This window comes from Aotus nancymaae, unplaced genomic scaffold (assembly GCF_030222135.1).
Source record: "Aotus nancymaae isolate 86718 unplaced genomic scaffold, 86718_ANA_hifiasm-v0.15.2.pri h1tg000108l, whole genome shotgun sequence".
In the NCBI taxonomy this organism is placed as follows: domain Eukaryota; kingdom Metazoa; phylum Chordata; class Mammalia; order Primates; family Aotidae; genus Aotus; species Aotus nancymaae.
Genome location: NW_026988523.1, coordinates 6,272,334 through 6,285,033, shown reverse-complemented (window position 1 = coordinate 6,285,033; position 12,700 = coordinate 6,272,334). Strand labels below are relative to the sequence as shown.

General features: G+C 38.7%; 1 protein-coding gene across 1 annotated transcript in view; it reads left to right on the top strand.

The window, feature by feature from the left end:
• The window catches only part of SLC9C2 (solute carrier family 9 member C2 (putative)), a 79,530-nt gene that overhangs the window by 23,818 nt on the left and 43,012 nt on the right, over window positions 1-12,700 (top strand). The window contains exons 8-11 of the mRNA XM_064370862.1: window positions 2,252-2,351; window positions 5,016-5,159; window positions 7,102-7,270; window positions 9,822-9,903. Of these exons, the coding sequence (XP_064226932.1) occupies window positions 2,252-2,351; window positions 5,016-5,159; window positions 7,102-7,270; window positions 9,822-9,903 (495 nt within the window). The remainder of the gene's footprint in view (window positions 1-2,251; window positions 2,352-5,015; window positions 5,160-7,101; window positions 7,271-9,821; window positions 9,904-12,700) is intronic.

Below are 12,700 nucleotides of genomic sequence, written 5' to 3'. Positions count from 1 at the left end.
TCCCAGAGTCAGCACTTATGTGTGCTATATATACTGATTTCAGCTAATGATTCTTTGGGGCTTCAAGGCAGCACTGTGCCACTGCTCAGAAAGAAAGCTTGCTAGGTAGCCTCCTGTTTTAGGTTGAATTGTATCCCCCAAAGGATATTGAAGTCCTGCATTCCAGTACCTGTAAAGGTGACTTTATTTGGAAATAAGTCCTTTGCAGATGACCAAGTTAAGATGAGGTCATTAGGGTGGGTCCTAATCCAGTATGACTGTATCCTTATAAAAAGGGGAAATTTGGACACAGAAACAGACACACATAGAGGGAAGATTATGTGAAGATGCAGAGAGAATACCAGCTATAAGCCAAAGGATGCTTGAAACTACCAGAAGCTAGGAGAGAGGCCTGGGACAGAATCTCCCTCACAGCCCTCAGAAGGAACCAACCCTGTTGATCTTGGACTTCTAGCTCCAGAACGAGAGACAATACATTTCTGTTGTTTAAGCCCCCCAGTTTGTGCTATTCAATTTGGCCTCCCTAGGAAACTAATACACCTCCCTCCTTAATTACACTTTCCTCTGCTTCAGGAATTAAAAAACAACGTCAGGCAGTACTTTACTCAAACTTAGTAAGTTCCTGCAGCAAAGTCAGAAATAAGCAGTGTTATCAGGAGATGTTCCATAGCCAGAGAGCTACAATGTAGATAAAATTCTCACTTACACGTTCTCTAATGTTACATTTCTTTCATGTTGTTTAATTTTGTTTTTTTCCCCCCTCACTTAAGCTTAAGTCCAGAGAGCATCTGATTGAGGTTGGAGAGTCACTTCTTGGAATGCTGATGTATAGTTCATGAAAGAACATGGGTTCTATAAAAGTGTAGGCTAGAGGCATTCCTCCTAGCAAGGAGGATTATTTTATTAAGTGACAGTGTTTAGAATTTCTGGGGGAATGCAGATAATAAAAAGTGGAAGGACTTTTTATCATCTTTATCATTGTTTTAAAAGTCTACAAACAATGCATCCCCTTGTTGCCTGTAACTGGGGCTTATTACTTACACTGTCCCTTCTTTATAAAACCCTAATTATTGAAAGATAGTTTCCCTGTCATCACAGTTTGCAGCATTCCTGGTTTTATTGTCATTGGTTATGTAAGGTAAATTCAGTTAAATAGGTAGATAAAAAGAAGTCTAAAGTGAACTTACGTGATTAAACTGAAAGAATAGTAAACGTCTCTTTAAATTAATAAATAATATTAATTTACTAAGCAATAAAGTAGATCTGAACAACAGCATGATAGTATTATCACTTACTTATTGCCTTAAAAGTGTACCAAGCATATGAGTCATAACTAGTTTATGCCTGTTTTATAGTTGCAGGGCCATTAACGGAGGAAGGTGAGGCCACATTCCAAGAGCAACCAGCTCTGCTTTGCCCCAAACCCCTTCCATTCCTACCTTTCATGTTCTTTGTCTTCCTTTCTGACGGTTTTAATGTGCTATTTGAAGACTCTGCAGTCTAAGACTATCCGTATTTATGGTATTCAAACATCCTTCAGGTTGGTTTTCCTGCCTCAGACTATTAATACATTTACACACTTGTTTAGAGCTCAGCAAATTACAAGTTTAATTAGGAAGGTCTATATCAGCAAAAGAAAAGCAGGCGTAAGGAACTGGGGTCATTACAAGCACTGAGCTTGGCTCACAACTCCTGGCACATGCAGTGCAGTATTCCTGAGATGCTTAAAGGACAGCTTGAGGGCTGTTGAACTTCTTTTTCCATGAACCCTATCCTCAATGATGGTCTCCAGCAGGAGTTGGCAAACTGCAACTCTTGGGCCAAATCTGCCTGTTAGCTGAAAATGTTATTCTTCTTTTGTGCCACTTAAAATGTAAAATGGCACAAAAGAAGAATATTTTATGGCATATGAAAATTATGTGAAATTTGGACTTCAGTGTCTAATAACCAAGTTTTATTGGACACATCCATTTACATATTATCTATGGCTGCTTTTGCACTACAGCAGCTGAATTGAGCCATTGTAACAGAGGCTGTATGGTTCACGAACATTAATATTTACTATCTGGCCCTTTATAGAAAAGTTTGCCAGCCCCCAATTTACTGGATTAGGTCAATCCCTTGAAGCAACTTTCTAAGAACTACTACTCCTCTTAAGATTCCCACCAATTCTTCATTCAAGATAAAGTATCTCAGTGTACAGATCTGAATGCATTTCATTTGATTCATTTGTTTATTTTTTCCTCCCCAGTGGAATATTTAGGAATGTCAGGCGTTCTTGCCTTAGCCACTGTAGGACTGAATTTAGACTCTTTAACCTTTAAACCGAGGATCGAATTTGTAATTACCAGGTAAGTTTCCCATCGTGCACTTGGATAGATCTCATAGCAGTTTAGTGATTAAGGGATCTCATCTTCATGTACACTAATAAAACTCTTTTTCTATAGCTTTTTTTTAATCCTTTAAAATTTTATTTTTGCTATCAGTTATATTTGAAAACAATTTAAGGTGCCAACAATTATCAGCATTAATTGATACTCCGGTTATGAATAAGTATCAGTGGCTCAGAGACCATGGTGTTTTTTGTATATAACCTGATAAAAATTTACTTTGAACTGTGGAGATTTAAAAAAACACATTTTTTCTTTGTTTCCTTCATAATATACCTAAATAACAGTATATCAATATGGGAAGAGCTGGAAAAGAAGAGTAGCAGAAAGATGTAACATCAACAAAACTCTCACCTGCCCTTTACTCCTGGTAATAAATGCCACGTGGACATTTCTGGACCGAGGGAAAATCATTTGCCCGTCTGTGCAGGCAAAACATAAATTAGCCTTTCTCTTAGAGACTATGATAAATTAGAGAATTGGTTCAGAATTACTGGATACCAGATCATTGTCTAATGTAGAAATTTCCACATTAGATGAAAACAAATGTCGAACTGAAAAAAATAAGCCATAATCTTGAGTTTTCCCATGAAAATTATTTTTTTTAATGTATGGACTATGCATTATTGTGAAATTACGTTCATCCTACCTTTTTGTTGTTTATACTGTCCTTTCTTCTATGACATTTCAATGACAGAAGATAGTATTTTCTTGCCTACTTGGCAAAAGAAAAAAAACATGGGCACCTAAAACTATTCCATATTTGTATGTATGTGAACGAAACTTTACTGTGTTTTTTAAATCCAGAAGCTTGGGAATAACTAAACATAGAACATCTATTTGGCGTAATGCCTGAATTTAGACAGTTTCCTGAGTAGTGCTGTCTGTTGACATCATTATAAATTACTTTCTATTCACTCAATTATTTATTTTTTCACCCATTCAGCCCAATCCTTTCTTAACATCTGCTGTGGTCTGGATATTGCATCTTAGGTCTGGGGCTGCAAAAATAAGTCCCTTCCCAGAGGTGCTTATTGTTAAGTGGCAGACGTGTTTATATAGGAAAGTAACGATATATGTGAATAAGCATGTATTTATTCAGGTTCTACTATATGTAATGCATTTTTTAGGTCCTGTGAAGAGATCAAAAAAAATTTTTTTTGAGACAGGATCTTGCTTTGCCTCCCAGGCTGAAGGGCAATGGCACTATCAGAGCACACTATGGCCTCTACCTCCAGGGCTCAAGCGATCATCCCACCTCAGCCTCTCAAGTAGCTGGGACTACAGGCATGCTCCATGATACCTGGCTAGTTTTTTGTATTTTTTGTAGAGATGGGGTTTCACCATGTTTCTCAGGTTGGTCTCAAACTCCTGGGCTTAAGCAATCTGCCCTCCTCAGCCTCCCAAAGTGTTGGGACTACATGCATGAGCCACCGTGCCCAGCTGAGGTTTTTAAAAAGTATTTAACTCAGTCAGTTATTCCATGACTTCTGAATTTTTTGAAAACTACACACTAGGGTTTGAGGTCCCCCTACTCTTTCCCTGTAGGGGTTTGGAATCAATTGAATCAAGAGATAGAAATCACTTGGAGAACCAAGCTATTTCCTTAATTGGGGTAATGCTGTATGCATCAAAGAACATGGTTTATATCTGTAGCTAAAATGAAGCTTCCTTATGCTTCTTTCTGAGCATAAATTTTGAGATCCACCTGTAAGGAGGCTGGTTTGTGGGGCAGACACACTTACCCAGTCAGCTGAAAGAGAAAGTCCCAAGAGAGAGAATCTAGAGGAGGCAGGTCTTGAGATCTGCCTGTGGAAATCACACTTGACCCTGACCCAGGTGTGCTACGACGTGGAACTATACAGAACAGAACATGTACTCTACTGAGGCCTCAGTCCCATACCCTAACCCATGTGCTCTGGTCTACTCAGTAAGAATCTCTGCGGGTGGTTCTGTCAATTTTTAGAATTCAATCTGGGTGATTCTAGTGCTTTCTTCTGCTTAAAAACTATAGTAGTGCAGACAGTCGGCACTGTAGGAATTCAGAGCAGGACCGCCATCACCTAGGGTGCTTAAGATGCTTTCATGGACAACGTGGGGCTAGAGTTAGCCTTACAAGACTTTTAGGAATTCAGGAGACAGGAAAGCAGACAGGGTAGACTTTCAAAGTAAATAGAAGAGCACATGTGAGTCACAGAGGGAGAAGCTGTGCAGAGAGTATTGAGATGATCCGGTTAGCTATTGCAAAGTCAAAGTTACTGAGGTACCTCCTAGTAGTAATACAACTCTGGGTTTAGCAGTAGCAGGCCCAACAGTTGATATGCCAGAAAATCCCAGAGAAACTGATAAATCATCAGCTGGAGGAGGTCCTCATTTTTCTGCCTTGCTGTTATTATTCTACTGTGAGAAGCAGCCGATCGGTATTGGTGTGATGAGGGTAATGAAAAATATGGAACTGGGTGTTTTTAGATCCAACAAAATTCTTTTGAATGTTGACTGTAACAGAGATGAAGGCAAGGGCCTCTGCTAAGACAGAGAAAGGTATAAGATACATGCTTTTATGTGAAAAAAAATTTTTTTTAAGATGCATTGCTTAAAATGTCATTTCCTTTTCATTCATCCTAGGTTCTTAAGAATGTTTTCATCTGTATATGAACATTTAATATATGCTTTCTCTGGCATTGTGATTGGATGTGGAGAAACCAGCCATTATGAATTTCACACCATAATTTTCATACTCATCTTATTTGTAACAGTGAATTTGGTAAGGTAAGAAAAACATTTTAAAGTTTTTTTACTAAACTTAGATTCTCAAGCCCAGAATTAGAATTAGGAAGCGGTAGCATATAGCAAAAAGGGCTCTGATCATGGAGCCAGGAAACCTGCCTTGTTGTCAAGGCCTTGACAATAGCTTGCTGTGCAACTTGGGATAAGTGTGTTTATTTTTCAAGATTTTATCCATAAAATGAGAAGGATTGGCATCACCCGTAAGCTAGACAGAAATGCAAATTCATGGGCCCATCTCAACCTACTGAATTGAATCTCTAAGTATGAAAGCCAGGAAATAGTTTTAACATGCTCTGCCATGAGAGCTCATATGTAAGCTGAGATCAGTCATAAAGAAAGAAACATGGCTTTAGCACACTGTTTGACTCAGGTATACATCCATTATCTACTTTCATCTTCATAACAACACTAAGAGATAAGAATTATCATCTCCAATTATTTATCTCTGTTATTTTCTACATTTTGAAGAAATCGGCCTCCAGAAAAGCAAAGGACCTTGTCCAAGGTCAAATGGCTAGTAAGTGGCAGAGACCTTGCTGAACTGATGGTTCCACGCACTAGAGGAAAGGCTTTAATCAAGGGCATTATCCTTAAGTTGGCCCTCGAAGTGTGGGTGGGTTTTCTTGTAAAGACCTGAGAAAAACATTTCAGAGAGGATGAGCCAAGATAAAGAAATGGGAATACACGAACATAATAAGCGTTGCTGATTGAATATTTTGTATGGATACATATGTATCATATATAGTTATAATTATGTATTGATTATGTATTGAGTGCTGACCACATGCAAAGCATCATTCTAAGCCCTGAGTATTGCCGCATTTAATTGAATTACCACAATAATCCTTTGAGGCAAGTACAATTGTTATTATCATCTTCATTTTACAGATGAAGGAGCTGAGGCACAGAGAGATTAAATAGCTTGCGAATGTAGTTATGCAGTTAGTAAAAGGCAAGCCTAAATTTAACACAGGTAGGCTGACTTCAGAGTCTTTTGCTATTCTGCCTCCCTGTTTTTGATATCAGGAAATGATATAAGTTGGTTCTATTTTGGGTGGACTCTGATATTTGAGGGAAAGGTTATTTAGTAAGGCTGAAAAGGTTAGTAAGAGTCACGTTGCAGAAGGCTTGAATGCAAGGCAGAGGAGTTTGCCGAAATTAATTATATACATTATAAGTGGTAATTGTAGATTTTCTGTTTCTCAATGACAGGAATTCTCTAAATTGACTTGTACAATTTATAGCTCATCAACTGATGTACAATATACTTTTTGAGGCTAAGAACACATCTGATTTTACTTTTGCAGAAATTTCATTTGTTCTAAATCATTTGAAGGATAGTACTGATATTCTCTCAGTGCTGGTCCCTTAATGATAGATTTTAAATTTTGGCACAGGTTACCTTTAAAATGTAATCTGGAGAGCAAGAAGGTGCAAATTAAAATTATTTGTGTGACATTTAGCATATGATTCTTGTGGGAGCTCAGTAAACATTTGGTTGGGTTAAGTTTATTAATGTGTCTAAAATCATCTTACATTTGGGTCATGATCTGCACATGCCCCCATTATAATTTTTGAATCCAGTCATGTACGGCTTACAGGGAGTAGATGAGCTTGTCAGCATTCTTAGAAGAGGTTTCCCTGTAAGAATTTACTACCCAGATCCAAACAATATACAGTAGTGTTGATGATAATTCTTTATATTTGTTTAAAACTTTCAGCATTATTTTTCAAGACCTGAGTATTTGCAAAATTTAAATAGTAGATTTGGTTAGTCCCAGAAAATTGGAAGGAGTTAACAATAAATTGCATTGTTTTCTCTTTCCTGAAAAAATGTGTATTAAATTTAGTATTTAGTAGATGCTTTCAACCATGAATAACATTAATAAACAAGGTGTGATTTATTTTTAATGTTTCTCCACAGGTTGCTCACTATTTTGTTAGTGAGCCCTATTTTGATGCGTTCGAATTATGAATATAATTGGCGATGGGGAGTTGTTATGACATGGTCTGGAATTAAAGGAGTTTTTAGTTTACTCTTTGCTCCTGATATTTATAATCTCACTGAACAAAAAGTGGAAGTACCAGAAATGGTAGGAAAGATCATGTCTCATGATTATTCATATTTATCATTTTTACTTATTTTATATTCTTATCAGAGAACCCAGTAATAAAGTTAACTAGCTTTGAATTAGATTTTTAAAATGCATTCTTTTAAGTAGAAAGGAACAGAGCAGAACCTTATTTATGCTGAGAATGTGAAAGGGACCAGTAATTACAGAGTAGTTACGGATATGGTATTAGATGAACTTGGGCTCTGGTCTGAAACTCTGCCGTTCACACGATAAGTGATCTCGAGGAAGTTCCCCAGCATTGCTGAGCCTCAACTTTCAGTTGAGGATTGAGATGATGCTCGGTAGAACACCTGACACTTAATAAATGCTCAACAAATGGTATTGAACACACAAATGCTATTTTGTTTTCTTTTTCTTTCTTTTCTTTTTTCTTTTTCTTTTTTTTGAGACAAGGTCTCTCTCTGTCATCCAGGCTGGAGTGCAGTGGTGCAATCTTGGCTCACTGCAATCTCCGCCTCCTGGGTTCAAGCAATTCTCATGCCTCAGCCTCCCAAGTAGCTGGGATTACAGGTGTGCACCACCACACCTGGCTGATTTTTTTTTCTTTTTTTGTATTTTTAGTAGAAACAAGGTTTCACCATGTTGGCCAGGCTGGTCTTGAACTCCTGGCCTCAGGTGATCTGCCCACCTAGGCCTCTACTCAAAAGTGCTGGGATTATAGGCATGAGCCACCATGCCCAGGTACAAATGCTATTTTTCAATAGCTGCCATAAAGCACGAAAAAACAATACTTTTGTCAAGAATATTCTACTCCTTATAGTTCTTAGAACAAAAACTGAAAGGTTTTGGAACAAAAACTGAAAGTAGTTAAGTATACCAAGATAAGAAAGATTTTATACATTTTTAAATTAAGGATCTAGTTATATTTATGTCTTTAGGGCTAATTTAAAAAATTTTACTTCTTGAAAAATTCTAGGCAAAGACTCCATTATCTGTAGCAAAAAAAAACCTTGGTTTCCTTTCCACTCTTTCTCAAAGCCTTTCCCCATGGGTTAGCTGGTGGATTTCTGGGCAGTCTGGTGGTGGCTGTATCTTACAGTCCCCGCAAACCCAAAGAGCCCAGTGCATCTGCTGGCAGTGCACCTTGTCATCTGTAATAGCACTGTGAGCTAGCTAGAGAAGTTTCCAGAAGCTGCTACAAATCTCCAGGATCAGCCCCTCATTACCTCCTAGTCAGATAAACCCCAAATCTTGTTTTTGGGAGGGGGAAAACCACTTGAATAATATGAGCTCAAGAACACTGACTTACCTACCAAGGAATCCGGAGGTAGATGTATGGAGTTTGTTGATATTGCCTAATTTCCAGCCCAGAATTTCTCCTCTTTACTATTTTGCTGCTGTCCTGAAGGCCCAAGGAGTACAGCATTTATTTAATCTCTCCTTTTTGGGAGGTACTATTGACCTTTCCATCTTGCATGTGGAGAAATCAGATCAAAGAGAGGAGTCTTCTGTATGTAGCATGAGAGGGAAAGACCTCAGGTGCCCTAACTCCCAAAACAGGAAGTGCGGTTTTTGGTGGGGTATCATATTCATATTCCTCACCACATTTTTTTCTGAGGATTTATATCTGTGGGCCTGCTCTGAGCATTAATTTTGAGTTCAAATAACCGGTGGTTTTGCAAAGACTTTGGTTCTTTCCGTGCTCCAAAAGAAAAGTGAAATAATTAACATTACCGCTCCTTCGATTTTCTTTTATGCAAGGAATTGGCCTAAAACCAAGTCAATGAGAAGTTAACTAGCACCTGGGCATCATTTTACAGCGTTTCTTAATTCTGTCTGGTGTTAGGAATCCCATTGCTCCTACCCTAGACCTACAGAATCACAACCCACAGCGGGAGTCAGTAGTCTAACAAGCGCTTCAGGTGATTGTTATTATTAGTCAAGCGTGAGAGACACTGGAAGAGAAATTACTATGAACTCCTCTTTTCAGTGAAGGACGCTGTGGCTCAGAGGGGTTAAATTAACTGACCCCCAATCACATGGCTAAGAAACGTCAATGTCATGGCCTACAAATGTGGTTATCTTTCTGCTTCCGCACAGCGCCTCTCCAGACCCCACCACAGCTCCTGCCTTCTCCTTCAGAGCCTCTGGTACAGCCATAGTAAATGCTGGTGGCAGGCACACACCCCTCTGCTGCCCATGGTCACCACCCCGCCTGCGGTTGCTGGGCTTTCTCCCCACCCTGCAGGTTCCACAGCCACGTCTGGGATGGCTACCACTTTGACTGCTGCCAGGAGTGGCAACTGTGGAGAGCTCCCCACACAGTGGCCTTAGCACATAATCTCCAGTCTATTGTTTTCCTCATTGCAATTGGGAATGAATGTCTGCCCCAGTGTAGTATGTTCAGACAATGTTCACAAAACACCCTGTTTGCCTTAACTGACTTATCAGGGACAGGATTTTAAAATGTGGATTAAGATATTAATAGAATTTTGTTGGTAGCTAATTAAACAATGCTTTTGGAGTACTTAATATTTTGCTTCTAACTATTTATGTGCTTTGTTTTTAGTTTATACTCTATGTACAAGTAATATCATTATTGACGATGGGAATAAATTCATACATGATGACTCAGTCAGCCAAGAAGTTAGGTAAAGTATATATCTCATTCATGAATTAGCTGGGGAGAAAAACACAAACAGGTTATTGTTGGGTGTCATAGGGACATTTCTTATGAAGCTCAAGACATTGGTTTAGAAATTATTCATTTTTCATGATTCATATCCCAAGTAACAGATGCTGTATTACTTGGGATATTGGTTCATCCAGTTTAACAAAAACCAAATGAACAAAGGCTTAAACGAGACAGAAGGGTTTTTCTTTGCCTTCACCAAAAAGTCTAGAAGTGTGAGATGGTTCTGCTCTACAAGATTGTGTAGAGAGCCAAGTTCCCTTCCTTTGATTGCTCTTCCATGGCCTAAGGAGCTGCTCTTGTCTACAGGGTAGAAACCTGCTCACTACCACCATGTCTACAATCCAACCAACTAGAAAGGCGAGATGGTGGGGGAGGGGTGTGTGGCAATGGAGGGTAAGCAGCCTCTTTCTAATATATCATTATCAGTCACATTCCATTGACCAGAACTTAGTCATTGGGCACTATGGGCAAGGCAAGCTGGGAAATATCTTTTCTGGTTGACAATATGATCAGTCAAAACTTAGAGATTCTATTGGCAGAAGGAAGAAGAAGATAATGGATATTGGGAGGCTCTGCCACAGTTGGTTATTTCTAAAAGGAATCTCAGGTTGTTTACAATAAAATGCATAAATATAATGAAATAACAAATAGACACATTCAGTAGAGAAATCCAGGCTAAGATACTTGGTGGCAGTAGGGTCAAGGAGAGAGGGGAAAACTGGGGTGAGATTAGGCAAAGTCTTACAGTAGAGCCTTAGTATAGTTGAATATGCCGTGGCTTGATCCTCAGCTCTGCTACGACAGAGACCAGATTTTGTCCAGGAATTTAAAATTAATCAGACTATTGGAGATTTACATATCAGGCATAACTTGGAGATATTGCAGATTCAATTCCAAACCATATGAGAAAGCAAATAATGCAATAAATATCACAATAAAGCAAGTCTATAAATTATATGGTTTCCCAGTGCATATAAAAGTTGTGTTTACACTATGCTCTAGTCTATTATAATGCAAAAGCCCAGTGTCTAAGACAACTGTTCACATACCTTAATGAAAAAATGCTTTTTTGCAGAAAAATGCTAACAATCATCTGAACCTTCAGCAAGTCATAATCTTTTTGCTGGTGCAGGGGTGACAGCTGCTGACTGATCAGCGTGGTGGCTGCTGAAGATTGGGTGGTTGTAGCAGTTTCTTTAAGACAACAATGAAGTTTGGCACATCGACTTTTCCTTTCGTGAAAGATTTCTCTGTAGCATGTGGTGCTGATTGATAGCATTTTACATAGAGTAGAACTTCTTTCAAAATTGGAGTCAATCCTCTCAAAACCTGTTGTCACTGCTTTAGCAACTAAATTTATAAAATATTCTAAATCTTTTGCTGTCATTTCAGCAATGTTCACAGCATCTTCACCAGGAGTAGGTGCCATGTCAAAAAAGCACTTTGCTTACTCATCCGTAAGAAGCAATTCCTCATCCATGCAAGTTTTATTCTGAGATTGCAGCAATTCAGTCACATCTTCAGGCTCCACTTCTAATTCTAGTTCCCTTCTTATTTCCACCACATCTGCAGTTACTTCCTCCCCTGAGGTCTTGAACCCCTCAAAGTCATATGTGAACGTTAAAATCAGCTTCTTCCTGACTCCTATTAATGTTGATATTTTGACCTCCTGCTATGAATTATGAGTGCTCTTAATGGCACTTTGAATACTGACTTCTTTCCATGAGGTTTTCTACTGATTTTCCCCAGATCCATCAGAGAACACACTATCTATGACAGCTATAGCCTTATAAAATGTATTTATTCAATAATAAAACTTGAAAGTCAATATGAGTCCTTGATACTCGGGCTGCAGAATGGACACTGTGTTAGCAGGCAGGGAAACAACATTCATCTCCTTGTCCATCTCCATCAGAGCTCTGTGTGACTAAGTGTATTGTGAATGAGCAGTAATATTCTGAAAGGAATCTTTTTTTTTTTTCTTTCCTGAGCAGTAGGTATCAATAGTGAGCTTAAACTATTTAGTAAACCATGTTGTAAAGAGATGTGCTGTCATCCAGGCTTTGTTTTTCTATTTGTAGAGCTCAGACAGAATACAGTTAGCTTAATTCTAGGATTTTCAGAATGGTAAGTAAACATTGGCTTCAACTTAAAGTCATCAGCTGTATTAGCCCCTAACAAGAGTTAGTCTGTCCTTTGAAGCTTTGAAGCTAGGCATTGGCTTTTAGTAATGAAAGTCATCCATAGCATCCTCTTCCAATATAAGGCTGTTTATCTGCATTGAAAATCTGCTGTTTAGTGTAGCCACCTTCGTCAGTGATCTTAGCTAGACCTTCTGGATAACTTGCTGCAGCTTCTCCAGCTTTGCACTTTGATTTAATGAGATTACTTCTTTCCTTTAACCTCATGAACCAATCTCTGCCAGCTTCTAACTTTTCCTCTGCAGCTTCCTCACCTCTCTCAGCCTTCATGGAACTGAAGAGAGTTAGGGCCCCGCTCTGGATTAGGTTTCGGCTAAAGGGAATATTGTGTTTGGTTTGATTTTCTATTCAGACCATTCAATCTTTCTCCATATCAGCAATAAGGCTGTTTTGCCTTCTTATCATTTGTGTGTTCACTGGAGTAGCACTTTTAATCTCCTTCAAGAGATTTTTCTTCCCACTCACAACTTGGCTGACCGGTGCAAAAGGCCTAGTGCTTGGCCTATCTCGGCTTTCAACCCGCCTTCCTCACTAAGTTTAGTCATTTCTAGT